Source organism: Miscanthus floridulus, chromosome 17 (genome assembly GCF_019320115.1).
Source record: "Miscanthus floridulus cultivar M001 chromosome 17, ASM1932011v1, whole genome shotgun sequence".
In the NCBI taxonomy this organism is placed as follows: Eukaryota; Viridiplantae; Streptophyta; class Magnoliopsida; order Poales; family Poaceae; genus Miscanthus; species Miscanthus floridulus.
The window spans coordinates 21,039,485-21,056,363 of record NC_089596.1 but is presented as its reverse complement, the minus strand read 5'-3'; the positions used below and the strand labels follow the sequence as shown (position 1 = coordinate 21,056,363).

The 16,879-nt window shown below is 43.9% G+C and overlaps 1 protein-coding gene across 1 annotated transcript; it reads left to right on the top strand.

The window, feature by feature from the left end:
* Nucleotides 1-35: 35 nt before the first annotated feature.
* LOC136515381 (NEDD8-specific protease 1-like) lies at nt 36-9,667 on the top strand. Its single transcript, XM_066508987.1, has 2 exons — nt 36-72; nt 9,246-9,667. Exons 1-2 carry the CDS (start codon nt 36-38, stop codon nt 9,665-9,667), a joined length of 459 nt encoding a protein of 152 aa, XP_066365084.1.
* The last annotated feature ends 7,212 nt before the right edge of the window (nt 9,668-16,879 follow it).

Below are 16,879 nucleotides of genomic sequence, written 5' to 3'. Positions count from 1 at the left end.
CGGAGGCGGCCAGGCCAAGTCAGGGCGGGGCGCCCATGGCCATGACAGCGGCGGGGGAGGAGGGAAGGAGGAGGCCGTCACAGACGCGGTAGGGTCTCATCAGAGCAACAAGGCTGCGCGCGGTGGAGCTCTAGCGAGACCCTAACACGCCACTACGGGGCGGTGGGCGGCGGCGGGGCGTCGGGAGCAGAAAGAAGGTACGGAGAAAAATATCGGGTGCTCGATGCCGGTAAAACACGCGAGTGATGGTTCGACAGCCCTAAAAATGGTTGTAGGCGCTATGCATACTTCCCAGGTCCGCCACTGAGTGTATGCGCCATGGATACCATGTAATTCGCAAAAAAAGAAATGAAAATATAATAAAATAACTATCATAACCTCATAGTTTTCAATATAAATCTAATGTCATCAAATTTGTACCATAACTTGAAATTTATATATCAATAAAAAATTGTTAATCAAAAGCTTATTTAAGCGAAGAGGGTATATATATGCATACGAAAATGATCTGCTTAGGGCGTTCGGACGCTCCCGTTGTCATGGACCGCGACAACCCGACGGCCCACTACGTCTTGCCCTCAACATTCCGCTCCACAAGTCTATAAAAAATCCAATCCATGACGTTCGGAGCCTAGCTTCACTTGACTCACACGACCTCCACTCGCCGCAGAGACCGCTCTGCCACGGATTCCGACATGATCCGCTCCGAACTCTCCCTCGTAAGTCACAGCCATGGTGGAGGATGCCCCCAAGGTCGCCGCCGAGGGCAGCCAGCCCGTGACCCCTGAGCGATCCGCTGACGCCGCCCTGATGGCTGCCGCGAGCGCCAAGGCCGCGGAGGTGCTGCTCCCGTCCTCAACATCTAGCAGCCGTTGCAGTGCACGCGCGACGCCGTGGTGCGCTGCCTTAGGTAGATGCTCATGGCGCCCAGCGTCCTCTCCCAGCTCTACGACGCTGTCCCGAAGCCTGATGCCAAGCGCGCGGCCGCAGCCGTCGAGTCTGAGGCCTTCGTCGCCACCTCCAAGTCCATCGTCGCCGAGTCCCCGGCCTCCGTCAAGGAGGGGGCTACCGTAGTTCCCCACCAGGTAGGCCATGGTTGCTGGCGATGTCTTGTTTTTAAGTGTTTCAGGTGTTTCAGACGTAAGTTTTCAAGTGTTTCATCTGTATGTTGTCTTTGTTGCAATAATTATATACGCATGTTGGAAGCATATGTTGCAAATGTTTTAGGTGTTTCAGACGTATGTTGCAAACGTTTCATTTCGATGTTTTAAAAGTAGATCTTTGATGTTCCACATATTGTAATGATGATATACATGTTTCAAGTGTTTCGTCTATATCAGATGTTTGTTGCAAATGTCTGGACGTTTCAAAGTAGATCTGGTGTTGCACATGTTGCTTTGGCTATACACGCATCTTTTAAGTGTTTTATCTGTTTTAGACGTATGTTGCAAGTGTTTCATTTGTATGTTTTAAAATTAGATCTCGAAAAAGCACATGTTGCTACTGCTAGTGCACCGTCGTGGATCACCGCGTGCCTCTGCTGGTGCTGTGTGCATGCGGGCACGTGAAACGTAGCAGGCTCGCGGTGATCTTGGGGCATGCATGGGCCCGCACGGCCTTCGAAGCAGGATAGGTGCGGGCTCGAGGGAGCTGCATGTGTTAGCCTCGGGTGCGGGAGCACCGTCCACACTAGCGTCCTGGATCAGACGTCCGGGCGCTAGCAAATTTGATATGCATATGCACTTATAAACTTTTTAAATTTGACATGAATTTCGCATTCGATTCCTATAGGATTCGGGGACAAATTCGAATTGCACACGTTTGTTTTTGACCCAATCTGTAGCCACGTTAGCGTCTCGTGAATTTCTCCATTTTTCAACGGAACAAACGAGAAAGCACTCGTCATCTCCACTTTTTAACGCCGGACGCCTGCGCTAGTCAGCTTCCTTCAGTTCTCCACTTCCTTTCTTCCCATCGTCTCTTCTCCCGTCTCTCACCTCGCGCTCGCCGCGGCTAACCCCAGGTACCCAAACCCAAGCCAAGCGATCGTTGCCTAAAACCAAGCAAGCTGGAGCGCAGGAGGCCCAGCCGCTCTCCCCCGCGTCGACTGCGCTCCAGGTGAGAATGCGTTGGAGCAAACCCTTCTTCTTCCTCCCCCAATCCATTGCCCCCCTTTAGCAAAGCCCTCGAATGCTAGCTTTGATTTGGGGTTACCTCCGTTCTGGTTCATACTTTGATTCATGGCCTTTTCCTGGGATGAATGCTCGTGTGCTCCTCAAATCGATTTTTGGTGCTGGTGGAAGAGGGTTTTACAGGCGACCAACACATTTTTGGGGTTTTCTTGGACCTTGTTATCAATAAATAAACGTGCCATCTGCTTTTTACAGATGAATGCTAGTTTTGTTTTGGGTTTTCTCCTCTCTTTTTTTATCCCCAATAAAAAAGAAAGAAAGAAAGGAAATGTGGCATCTTGAGTCGGCTGCAAAAGAGAGAGAAAAAAAACACACATTTTGGGGTTTTCTTGGATCTTGTTATCAATATTTTTATCTTTTTCCTCTGTACCTCAGTTCTGGTTCATACTTCGATTCATGGGCCCAGGCTCCCTTTTCCTTGGATGAATGCTCGTGCGCTACTCAAAATCGATTTTGGTGATGGTGCAAGAGGGTTTTACAGATGACCAACACATTTTTGGGGTTTTCTTGGACCTTGTTCTCTCTCTCTCTCTCACACACACACACAAAAAAAAAGAAACCCGCAACCTTTGCTGAGTTAGCATAAGCTCGTGATTCCAAGGTGCTCTGGTTTTCTTGGTGCTCTGTTCCTGAAGTCACCGCTTTTATTTACAGGATATAAAACCCCAATCCGCCGAGCCAATCCATTATATAAGCAGCTGTTGATGATGTAGCGATTGTATGCAGCCAATAACTGGTTAAATTATTAGCCATCCTCTCATTCAGCTGCATGTCTGCATCCCACTCGATGACTCACTGGTCAGCTCAATGAGAGTGAGAAGTACTAGGAGTGAATTGTAATGCCGTGGGACGAGAAGGAGACAAGCAAGTCCCACCTTCCTCAGTTCTTGGCTGAGTAGGAGGACCACCAAGTTACCCCCGACTCATCCTCTTCTCTCCCCTGAAAAGAGTTGAGGTAAGCTCCTAATTTCCGCCATATTTTCCCAAAACACCAAGTCAAATTGCGGCAACTATGGCTATATATAGCTATAGCATTTTATTACTGTTGTCAAACTTGCTGGTAAAAGGCTTAACCGGAGATTAAAATCATTGGTCCCAGTGATGCATGCACTTATCTATAGTTTAAACTTCATAAATTAAGGTTTGGTGCCATAGTATTTTTTTCTAATTTAGTGATTTGTGATGACAATATGTTTCCTTAGGGTTTGATTTTGGTCCTTTTAGTAAAAAACAAGTAGGATTGTAGTTTGAACTAGAATCTTAATATCACTAATTGACGTCTTCTGCGAAAGCTTCACGATACATAGGCCCTGTTCGTTTCGCTGAAATTTCGCTTATGCTGATGCTTATACTGATTTGTTGCCCCTATTTCTCATGAGATGTACTAGGAAAAATGATAAAATTCTTACAATAAAAAAAACCAGACAACTTTAATTTGGTAGACTCTAAATCATTGTCCTCAATAATAATCATTTGATCTAGACTTTTTCCTATAAAAAAAGGAATGATGTGATAAGATCTGATATAACTTAAGGTTTTTCAACTAAATTAAATACATATTAAATATTCATTGAGGTTCAATGCAAAGGATGAAAACACATATCGTACTTGACACACTCATCACAGCCGAATAGAGACCATAGAGTATCAAAATGGATATTATGTTAGGAAATGAGGAGAGAATAAAGATGATTATTCTGATTGTGTACACCAGTAGAGAAATGACTTTTGATCCACTTCGAAATTTGGCTTTAGTCCCGGTATTTTTCGCGCTCGGGACTAGAGAAACCTTTAGTCCCGGTTGGTAGCTCCAACCGGGACTAAAGGTCCCTGCCCAACGGCTACTGCGGTTGGCTTTTGCTGCAGGGAACCTTTAGCCCCGGTTGGAGCTATCAACCGGGACTAAAGGTTAACTTTTACTCCCGGTTGGTCCCTTCAACCGGGAGTAAAAGTCTACTCCCAGCTGGAGGTTTCGTCCGGGACTAGAAAGGGACCTTTAGTCCCGGTTGCTGTCTCTAACCAGGACTAAAGGTCCTCTCCTATATACCCCTTCTTCCTCCCCGAGCCTGAGCCACTTCGAGTTCAGTGTTCTTGCTTTATCGCCGTCCTCTCTTTTTCCTCCATCGATTTTTCGGTTCTAAAGGTTACCAACTTTATACTCATGTTTCATCAGTAACATATCTCATTTTATGGACTAGATATATATGGTTTTTTATGCTGGATTTTTTTATTTGTAAGTCATTTAAGCTCAAAATCACTTTAAAGTTTGCATATTTGGATGAAGGAAGGTTAAAGTAGTTATTCAAAACTAGTATTCAGCTTTCATTTCTAGCATGCATAGCACACTTCATGGTTTAGAGATATAGAGAATTTTAGAGTTTTTTTAATTTTATTTATTTATAAAATGAGAAATTTATATTATATTAAAAATGAGTATAGAGTAGATGACAACTGCTTCCGGGTCCTCGGCCTCTCATCGGGTTCCAAAGCGACTGAGGCTGGACCTCCCTCTCATTGCATGAGGCAAGTGTGAGAAGAAGATTGTGATGGAGTACCAGGTGAGGAAGGAGTGTCCCAACAAAGGTCGTATCTTCTACAAGTGTCCAGATCGCAATGTGAGTTATTTTATCGCATTTGATGATTATGGTTAATTTATACTTATTTTCACGATGATTGTGATTAAAGTTCTAATTTTTTGTTTTAATTTCAGTGGGATGGTACTGGATGTTCAGGCTGGTACTGGGAGAAAGAGTATGTTGAACACGTGCAAAACTCTCTTGCACAGGTGGCTACAGCGGCTGATGAGGCAGTGATCCTACGAAGAAGCCCATAGATGTTGAACAAATGCATGATCTGTCTGTTTTAGTTGGGATTGGTCGTGAAATTCTTATGCTGCTGAAGTGCATTTTAGCTTTAGTTTTTTAGTGGTAGTTGGAATTGTCTATATTGTAGCGAGACTTTTATAAATTAATACCTTGTGTGGTGGCATGTATGTCGTATAATTAACTAATTATGTTCTAGGTTTTAATATGGTATGTATGTCATGTAATACAGATGAGTCGGCATTGGATATACAATATTGATCGCTGCTTCCAAGAGTTCATTGAGGGCGTGCATTTTTTTTACGTGTGGCCGAAGCAAACAAACACGATGGTTTCATATGCTGTCCATGTGCCATATGTAAGAATTTGAAGGAATATGCTAGCTCAAGGAGTCTTTATTCACACTTGTTGAAGTTGGGTTTCATGTCAAACTATATTTGTTGGACGAAGCACGGAGAAACCGAGGTTGTAATGGAAGAAGGTGAAGAAGAACAATGGGACGATGATGATATTATTGCTGAATATGGTGCCTTCAATGATACTGCAATGGGGGAAGCTGAAGAAAAGATAGGGGCAGAAGATGAGCCTGCTGATGATCTTGGTCAGGCCATTCGTGACGCACACAGAGAATGCGAAAGTGAAAAGGAGAAGATCAAGTTCGAGCGCATGCTAGAGGATCACAAGAAATTGCTATACCCAACTTGTGATGCGGGGCAGAAAAAATTGGGTACCACACTAGAATTGCTGCAATGGAAGACAAAGAATAGTGTATCTGACAAGAGATTTGGAGAGTTACTAAAAATCCAAAAGAAGATGCTTCCGAAGGATAACAAATTACCCGCCACTACGTACGAAGCAAAACAGGTAGCCCTTTGGGATTAGAAATCTAGAAGATACATGCATGTCCTACTGACTGCATCCTCTACCATGGTGAGGAGTACGAGAAGTTAGATGCATGCCCGGTATGTCATGCATTGCGGTATAAGATCAGGCAAGATGACTCTGGTGATGTTGAGGGCGAACGTCCCACGAAGAAAATCTCTGTCAAGATTATGTGGTATGCTCCTATAATACCACGCTTGAAACGTCTGTTTAGAAACAAAGACCATGCAAAGTTGTTGCGATGGCACAAAAAAGACCGTAAGGTAGACAATATATTGAGACACCCCGCTGATGGGTCCCAGTGGAGAGCAATCGATAGAGAATTCCCGGAGTATGCAAATAACGCAAGAAACTTAAGGTTTGCTTTAAATACGGATGGTATGAATCCTTTTGGGGAGCAGAGCAGTAGTCATAGCACTTGGCCTATTACTCTATGTATCTACAACCTTCCTCCCTAATTATGCATGAAGCGTAAGTTTATTATGATGCCAGTCCCCATCCAAGGCCCAAGGCAACCTGGCAACGGTATCGATGTGTACCTGATGCCACTACCTGAGGTCTGCTCTAAGTAATCTTTCAGGACAATCAAACAAGGGATATAATGCATGCACGCACTGTTTTGATGACATTAAAGGTATATTCTTGAAAAATATTGAAAGGTCGTGTACCTTGGCCATCGTCGATTTCATCCTGCGAATCACCCCCTAAGAAAGAAAGGGAAACATTTCAAAGGTAAGGCAGACCACCAGACCAAGCCGGGCAACCGAACTGGTGAGGATGTACTCAATATGGTCAAGGATGTGAAAGTAGTATTTGGAAAGGCACATGGTAGCGAACCTATTCCGAACGATGCCGACGGTCATGCACCCATGTGGACGAAGAAGTCCATATTTTGGGAGCTACCCTATTGCTAAGTCCTAGAGGTCCGTAGCGCGATCGACGTGATGCACCTGATGAAGAATCTTTGTGTGAACCTATTAGACTTCATGGGTGTGTATGGGAAGCCTAAGGACACACTTGAAGCACGACAGGACCTGCGGTGTTTGAAAGAACGAGACAACCTGCATCTAGAGAAGACAGATGATGGACGCCATTACTTAAGTCCTGCCAGCTACACTCTTAGCAAAGAAGAGAAGGAAAGCATGTTTGAATGCCTAGCAAGTATCAAGGTACCATCTGGATTCTCCTTGAATATAAAGAGTATAATAAATGTGCCAGAGAAGAAATTCCTAAACTTAAAGTCCCATGACTGCCACTTGCTCATGACACAATTACTTCCAGTTGCATTAAGAGGAATTCTACCTCCAAATGTATGTCTAGCCACCGTGAAGCTATGTGCATTCCTCAATGCAATTTCTCATAAGGCAATCGATCCAATGGATCTAGCTAAACTACAGAATAATGTGGTTCAATGTCTTGTCAGCTTTGAGTTGGTGTTCCCTCCTTCCTTCTTTAATATCATGACACACCTCCTAGTTCACCTGGTAAAGGAGATTAGCATTCTCGGTCCTGTGTTCCTGCACAACATGTTCCCCTTTGAGAGGTTCATGGAAGTCCTAAAGAAATATGTTCACAACTGTGCTCGGCCAGAAGGAAGCATCGCCAAGGGCTATGGAACAGAGGAGGTCATTGAGTTTTGTGTTGACTTTATTCCCGACCTTGACCCGATTGGTGTTCCTAAATCGTGACACGAGGGGAGAGTAAGTGGAAAGGAGACACTAGGGAAGAAACCATATATTGGTATGCAGGACAATTATTTTAATAAAGCACACTACACAGTTCTATAAAACTCCTCCTTGGTGGATCCGTATATCGAGACACATAAAGAGTTGCTCCGATCCGAGTTTCCAAGGAAGTCTGAAGCTTGGATTACGCGTCAGCACATGGAAACTTTCAGCGACTGGTTGCGAAAAGAATGTTAGGGTGATGAGAGTATTGATGAGCAACTATATTTATTGGCTAGGCAGCCATCGTGGCATATCCTCACATACAAAGGGTACGAGATAAATGGGAATACATTTTACACAGTAGCCCAAGATAAAAGGAGCACCAACCAAAACAGTGGTGTCCGCATGGATGCCACCGACCCTAATGGAAATAAGCAAACATATTATGGCCGCATAGAGAAGATATGGGAACTAAACTATGCACCTACTTTTAAGGTACCTTTGTTCAAGTACCAATGGGTAAAGGCGACTGGAGGTGGGGTAGCAGTTGATAACCAGTATGGAATGACAACCGTGGACCTCAACAATATTGGGTACAAAGACGAACCGTTCGTCGTTGCCAAGGATGTGAATTAGGTGTTCTATGTCAAGGACATGTCTACAAAATCGAAGAGAGGGAAAAACAACAACGACCCAATCAATGAGCCAAAGCACCACATAGTTCTTTCAGGGAAAAGAAACATTGTCGGAACTGAAGACAAGTCAGACATATCAGAAGATTATGAAAAGGATGACCGAATTCCACCCTTCACAGTGAACAAAGACCCAAGCATCCAGCTAAATGATGAGGACACTCCATGGTTACGGCGCGATCATAACCCAGGGATATACATTAAGAAGAAGTTCACTACTATGCCCGCTTGATATATATAGTGATGTTTAATAGTGTGTATTAGAGGTATTATGTAATAATTGTGAATTCAGAGATGTTTATTAGGTGTTTCCCTTTTTTCTATGTTCAGATTAAATTTGTGTTTGATGGTGGGATTTCCATGTCGCTTTTGGACAATGAGTGATGAAAAAATGAAAAAATTTACGTTAAAATGATGTGAAAACAAATTTTCAATCAAAAACAAAAGTTTTAATGATTTAAATTAAACACTACATTTTTGCATTAATGAAATAGTAATTATTAATGACATTATGTTTCAATATTTATAAGAAAAAACAAAAAACTTTAGGTCACACGATTTTCATGTGTGCAATAAAGCAAAAGTAAATCCATATTATTTCAAAATAGTTTTATGCCTTGTATTTAATTTACTGTGCAATTAACAAGACTTTAACATTTTATAGAAAGAAATATATAAAAAAACAAATGGAGCTTGAAACGGGCGGGAAGTGAAACTGCAGCCCAACTTTAGTTCCGGGTAGATCTACCACCCGGGACTAAAGGTGGGCTGCATTTTTTGCGGCTCGCCAAAATACACCTTTAGTCCTGGCTCGTAATACCAGCCGGGACTAAAGGTAACCCGGCTGGTAATACCAGCCGGGAGTAAAGGTCTTTTCGTCCCAGGCGTTTACAGGAGCCGGGACTAAAGGTCCCTCCCCTATATAAGGCAGCCGTTTCTTCTACCTCCTCACTCTTCGTCTTCGTCGCCCATCGCCACTGCCGCCGCCGTGGGTGCTCAGCCACGGCGACATGGAGCTCATCCGCTCCGACCTCGCCATCCTCAATGGGCCCCGCTTCGTCAACGACCGCATCATCGCCGTCTACTTCGCCCACCTCTCCGTCGGCCTCTACAGCGATGACCTCCTCCTGCTCCTGCCCTCCATCCCCTACCTCTCCAACCTGCCTGACCCAGACTCTATCGCCGCTGTCGCCGACCTGCTCCGCCTCGTCCTGCTCCCCGTCAACGACAACCCCTATGCCTCCGTTGCCGAGGGTGGCTCCCACTGGACCCTCCTTGTCCTCATCCTCGACAGCGCCACCAGCCCCTCCACGCCCCGCTTCGTCCACCACGACAGCCTCCGCGGCGCGCCCAACCTCCCCATCGCCGAGCCTGCCTCGTCGACTGTCACAGGTGACACAGCAAGACACTAAGACGTCTTCCTATTAGCTTGGCGTATTTTCATTGTTTGCTTTGTACTCAGTGTCTGTCATGTGGGCCCTAGGCCAATGTCTTGTTTCTGGCATACATATGCCTGGTCTCTGTAAGCAAACGTTATCGAAGAAAAAGTGAAACACGAACACGCTAAGGCAGGGCTTCCCTCGTCGACGTTTCCTTCTGATCTGTGCCATTTGTAGTGCTCACGTCGACGCCTTGACGCCAGTGGCCACGGGTTATATATATAAATTTGTTATATATATCACTTGCTAATATATATTTCTAGAAAATAAGAAATTAAAGTTATGCTTTAGAGACTTGAATTTCGAGTGTAGTTATTTAATTAATTTTAAGCACATGACTCGATCCATTTTATAGATATATGGTTTTTATTTTTTATAGATATATCTAGTGGTGTAAAAGCTAGATGGCTGCTCCGAGAGACAACATGGATAAAGAAATGATGGATATTATCAACACCGGCACTCAATTTGCCGATGGTGACCAGCAGGATATAGATGACGGGAGTCAATACCTGGCTCTTGAAAATAACTAAGAAAATATTATGCAAGAAAATATTGGCGAGGTATATATATTTGAATATTATATATATATTTGAATATCTATCATCTATTATGTGTACACATGATATTTATTTATTCTTTTTTTATACGTAGCCCTCTGGATCGACGACCACAACGGTAAAAACAAAAATATTCGAGGCCTGAAAAAGCCATTGGAGGGGCACTACATAATATCGGAATTCAATATCGAGACAGGCGAACCACTTGGTCCACATGCAAGGAAATTCGTGCAACACTGTGGGTACCTTGTAAGGGACAGACTTCCGATCAGTGCCAGTGAATGGAAGCAAAAGATCAACGAGCGTCATGTTAGTTTTGTCTCTAATCTTGATAAGAATTTAATTTGGGATGATATCCTTCAACATTTCATGTTGCAAGCGGATGATTATGATGATATCAACGATGATGAATTGAAGGAGCTAGTTCGAAAGTGGGCTATGAAGAAGATGGCCACACAATTCCAGACTTGGAAGAAATCCCTATACACAAAATATGTCAAGAAGAACCTAACGCCCAATTTCAATACTAGGGGCCCGCTAGTGAAGTTGAGGCCCTACTGGAATGATTTTGTACAGTACAAGACATCAGAAGAGGGTGAGGAACAGGTGAGAAGGAACCAAGAGAATGTCTGACAGAAGGGGATACCACCATGGCATGGGATCAGGTGGCTACGCGACTGCCATTCCCATGTGGGAAAAAATGAAAGCGGACATTCTTGCCAAGGGTATCACACCAGAATCACTCAATTGGCCCAAACACGCGAAGAATTGGTTTTTTGCTCATGGGGGAAGACTGGACCTAGAGACCGGGAAGCTGGTTCATGGCCCAAAACTCGAAAGAGCAACACAAAGATTTTCTTATGCTCTACAAGCTAAAGCTATTGGTGCGTTCGGGCCCAATAGAGAGAAGGATGAACTGACGTATACCATCGGGACTGCTGAACACAGTGACCAAACGAGAGGTTTAGGACGGAACATTTCTTGGGAGCATGATTTCCCTAACAACAGAGATACCTATAGAAGCCGGCAGAGAAGGAAGGATGAGGAAGCAATATGGATCAGCAGGTTGGAGGAATATGTTCGTGAGTCACGGGAGGCGTTGCTTCAAGCACAGGAGCACGAAAAAGACATGCAAGCTAGAATGAAGGACGAAATCATAAAGCAAGTGCAAATAGCAATGAGTGCCCAAAGGGAGGCATCAGATTCAGGAATCAACATTAATATTAGCCCCCCTGATTAGTTGAAAAGCAGTTGCGCTTCCACGGAGTTGCCAAATCAAGATGACGCAACACTACGTTTCCCCATGGATGACATCACTGCACCTTTACATTATGTGAGCTACATATTCCAAAAGGGAATGTCACAATCATGGTGGCTCTCAGTGTTTTTTCTCCACCAGATCCTACCAAGACACCAAGAATCCATGGGGCAATAATACCACATGGATATATTAGCGTCTCAGTGGATAGAGTTAACAAAGGTTTTAGTGATCTGGCTCTTGACATTACAGGAGGTGATGGGGAGAAGACTCTAGGAGAAGCAGAGAAGATATTCATACTATGGCACAAGCGCTACATCATTATTCCCGGGGTCTCTAGTCCACCGCCGCTTCCTCAACTGCCAGACAATAGGTGTGAACAAAAGTGAATGAAACAATTTTTTTACTAATTTTCTATTGACATGCATGATTAATAATAACAATTTCTTATACCTAATTATTCTTTTTTGTACTCACACAGCAGGGCATCCGCCAACCTAAGTCCAATTATTCAATCTCCAGATCATCATAGTGCTCCGGGCAATGATTATGCAACGTCGCCACCGCCGCCACCTCCAAGGAGGTCTCCAACGCCTGCCCTGCCTCCCTTGATGACCAAGAAGCAGCCAGCTCCTAAGAGGTCCACCCCACAAACGAAGCCGTTGGCCCACCAGCCGACAAAGAAGAAAGCCTCCTCTAATCCAGTTATTCCCCAAAACCTATCTTACGAGAAAAGTGAAAAGGAATTAAATGTTGCAGTACAAAAAGATGTGAACAGTTCTTCGAAAAAGTAAAAAAGCAACGAGAAGCGAGGGAGAACCCAGAGAAACCGTACTTCTATCTACCTCCAGATCTTCTAAGAAAGAAGGTGGACCAGAAAAAGCGGGAATCTCAAAAGACCCTACCAAAATCGGATTACGACCGCTCTCTCACCAAGTCATTTGAGGCGGCGCAGAAAAAGACTAGAGCAGAGAAAGGTGTTACACAACTCGGACAACAATCACAACAATCAGTCCCCCCTCTTGTCATTCGTAATGAATATGGTTTAAACTTAGACTTACTGGACGTCGATTTTGAGGACCTAGTTCGGTTTTACAAGGATACTGGTTTGGACCTTGCCCAAGTGCTTGCTGAAGGACCATCTGCTTCGAAAGTGGATCATTGGAAGAAATTTGAACATGGAAAGAGTCTGTACAACCCTGAGGCCTTAGGTGAACTGGGTATGCAAATGTACTAGCTAAACAAGTGGTATATGGCGGCGTGTGAATGGGGAGAGAACTTTGTTTCTGTCAGAGTTAGAAACCAACATTACTTCCATGGCGATGACGTTATATATGTCGAGTTTTTAGAATTACACCAACTATGCCACCTAGACTCTCTCGACAAAAGTCTCATTAGCTGCTATTGTCTGTAAGTGTGATTATTTTCTACTATTAAAGTGTATATATATAAAGCTACATGTATATATATAAATTATATATCCTCACACTATATTTTTATATATGCAGATATGAGATGACAGAACTCAGAAAGAGAAAGGATAATGATGTTGGTTTCATTGATCCAAATATCTTATTCAAACACCCTAATTCCCCGCCTGAATGGAAAGCTGAACTCGAGAAAAATCTCATGAGGTTCTTAGTGAACCAACAAAACAAGGACATACTCTTCCCCTACAACTTTAAGTGAGTGTTAAATAATTAATGTCGATCATATGGACATTTGTTCAATTATTTGCTTACTAGTTAAGCTATCTCCCATATATATATGTTGACTCTAGTTAATGTCGATCATATGTGTGTATAAAAACATATGCAGCAATCACTGGATATTGATGGTCATCGATATGGCCAATAGTCGGTTAAGCATCTTAGACTCGTTAAGAAAAGAGCAAACAGAGTACCAAGACATGATAGATATTATCCAATGGTAATTTGGTCTCTCTAGCAACTATATATGCCCCGATCTCTTAACTGCAACAATTATTAAAGGCCAAATTAATTTTTTATTTTATTAGGCACAGTGTTTGGAAAAGTTTCATTAAGGAACACCATATGAAACATTGCAAAGCGCCACTGAATGTAATCACACACAAAGTAAGTATTAGCTACATTTATATATATATAATTCAATTAACACCATGCATGCTTTCAATTCACCGGATCTTTTTTCTCGTAAAAGTGGATTCTGAGGCAAGAACAGGTTACCAACTACTGTGGATACTATGTTTGCGAGTTCATCATGGCGTACGCAAAAAGAACTCCTGAAGAGATCCTCAAAGTACGTTATATAAATATATTCATATGTTCACAACTTCTTTTATTACTCATATATATAAGTAATCACATGACCAACACACACATATATATGTATATATTAATACTTTTCCTTTAACTTTTATTGAAGACTCTATGGTTGAAGGAAAAAGTCATACGACGTGACCAACTGAAAGCAATTCAAGAGACCATAGTAGAATTTCTTAATGACCAAGTCTTAAACCCCGCCGACGAGTTCTACAATGACATGAACGAAATATGGAAGCTAAACCAGATGGAGTGAATTTGTTATCCCAAGGATATGATAGAATATACAATGTGAAAGTGCATTTGCCCCATATGTGGGTTTTGGTGTATTGATGACATCCAAATTAGGGACTAATATGATCTTAATGAGATATGCCGTAGCTATTAGTCCCGTGAAAGAATCAAAGAGTTGATAAAGATGAAATGGTATCCCTCAATTAAGCCGGGAGTCTCAGCGCCTATGCTTCTGACTGGCTGGCTGTCTATGCTCGTCGGAAGTCCCGACGATCGTCGAGAGTTCAGACACTGACTTGACCCAAGCCGGGAGTCCTAGCATCAGAGGTGTTGGCTGTTTGTTTAACTGTGCACGTCGGAAGTCCCGACGAACGTCGGAAGTCCCGACGTTTGCCGAAAGTTCCGACACTGACTTGCACCCGTGGACTTCTGACCCATTGTGAACAATGTTTTCTGTTAACGTCGGAAGTCCTGAGATCTGTGTTGGGACTCCCGACGTAGATCTGAACGGTTGGATTTTCACTTGGAGTATAAATTCTCCTCTCTTCACTTCTAACCGTTACGGACTCATTTCACAGTTGACTCACTTCGTGCTCAACAGCTCCCAAGATACTAAAGCACCCCTCCCATTCCCCCTTTGCTCTAATCTTCGGTTCCCTTAGGGTTTGAGTGAAAGGAGAGTGGATTAAGTGAGAGCATCACTTTGGAAAGCTTGAGCACTTGATTTCTTCATCAAGCCGGTTGATTTTGCGTCTATTACTCTTGGGGCTTTGCCCCTAGCCGGCTAGGCGTTGCCCAAGAGCTTCCATCTTATGGAAGAGCCTTAGGAAGTTTGTATCACCCTTCGATTTCTTAGTGGAAAGCTCAAGTGATCTTTGTGGTCGCTTTGAGAGAGGCAAGGAGGTGGAAAAGACTCCGACCATGGTGGTTAGCTCAACAACGAGGACGTAGGAGCTCCTTAGTGGGGTTGCCGAACCTTGGGATAAATCTTTGTGTCCCGTGTGCTTGTTGTTGTGATTGCTAGAGATTATTTATATGTGTTTGTCTCTTTTTCTCCCAAACTTCTATTTTAGGGTTTGGACTCCATCTACGGTTTGGAGGCATTACGGTGTCAAGGGAGTGACCCAAGATCTTCACTAAAGCACTAGAAAGTGAGGTTGTAAGTTTATTTATCCGCAAAGTTAAATTTGGCACTACTTTTGTAGTTCATGTAGGCGTCGGAACTGCTGACGTTTGCGTCGGAACTTCTGACAACGTTGGGAGTTCCGACTCAAACGTCGGGACTTTCGATAGTGACTGACAGAATTAAACTTAGCATTTGCAGTAATTTTAAGATACACCTATTCACCCCCTCTCTAGGCATTGTTAGATCCTTTCAATTGGTATCAGAGCGAGGTCTTCTCTTTGCGTTTCACCACGTGAGAAGAGACAATGTTGGAGACCGACAAGATGCAAGCCGTTGCTGTCGAAATGGCCAAGAAAATAGCTGAAGAGTTGATGACTGCTCAAGCAAAGCTCTTTCAAGATGAAATGAAAAAGATGCAAGATGAGATGATCAAGTTGAAGGAAGAATTGAGCAAGGAGGTTGATGATGCAATAAGTGGCAAGAATGATACTAGTGATAAGAATGAAGCAAACAAAGATGCCGCTAGTGATATTGGAGCCGATGAGCATGCTCATGGAAAAGGAATATATTCACACATGAGTTTTGACTATGGACAAATCATGAAAGGTTCAACACTACATACTCCATCCGTCAATATTGGCAAGCCACCTCACTTTGATGGAACAAGATACACCTGTAAGGAAAATGGACCCTTGGCCCATTTACTTTGGATTTTGGTGTTTGATGACCAACACAATCAAATTGGACTAATGAATTTGCAAGTGTTTGTTTTGTAGTCCAATAGGGTGCAAGACGTGACTTGGACGAAGGCGACGTGATGATCCAATGATCAACACCTCAAGCAAGACTTTAGAAGCACAAGAAAAGACCCAAGATATCAAGCAAAGTCTAAGCATGAAGATAGGAACCAAGCCGTACGCAAGATCGCGAAGAAATGAGCTCGCAGAGGCGACCGGACGCTGGACCGGTGGCTCGGCAGACAGGCGACTAGACATTGGACCGGACGCTGGAAGCGCGACCGGACGCTGGACCGGTGGCTCGGTAGACAGGCGACCGGACGCGAGGACCGGATGCTGGCGGCCACCGACCGGACGCAGAAACACAGCATCCGATCGAGTACAGAGAGGTTCCAGGCGCGCGAAACTACGACCGGACGCGTCCGGTGGCAGGCGACCGGACGCTGGCAGCGTCCGATCGATGGTTCGTGGCTACAACGGTCGGGACGACCGGACGCGTCCGGTCAGTAGCATATTTGCGGGAGTTCGACCCAACGGCTACTTTCTCAATGGGGCTTATAAATACAACCCCCAACCGGCCATTTGAGTAGTGTGGAACTGAGGAAACATACCAAGGGTGTTGATACACCATTTTAGTGGTCTCCACATGCATAGTGCTTAGTGTTTTATTAGGTGATTAGCATAAGTGCTTTGCGAAGTGCTTAGGTTGATTAGACCACCGCTTATGTGCTTGCTCTAGGTGTTTGCCTAGTTTTTAGTGAGGTTTGCATACCTCTTGCCACCCCGTGCTTGCGAGCACAAGTGTTGTACATCGGAGGGGCTTGAAGTCTTGCGAGATCACACCAACCGTATTTGTGGTGTGGCCGCCACCGTGTACCGGAGGGAACAAGGCCCGCTGTGTTTCGGCCAGAAGCTTGATAGTGAAGACGGTGGGGAGCATTCGGGAGAGGCTTGCCGAGAGGCACAT

Bases quoted from the DNA above. Each gene is read 5' to 3' on its own strand.
- LOC136515381 (XM_066508987.1), top strand. From the start codon at position 36: ATGGCCATGACAGCGGCGGGGGAGGAGGGAAGGAGGA. The intron at 73-9,245 runs GGCCGTCACAGA...TGCCGCCGCCGT, and splicing joins GGGGGAGGAGGGAAGGAGGA to GGGTGCTCAGCCACGGCGAC.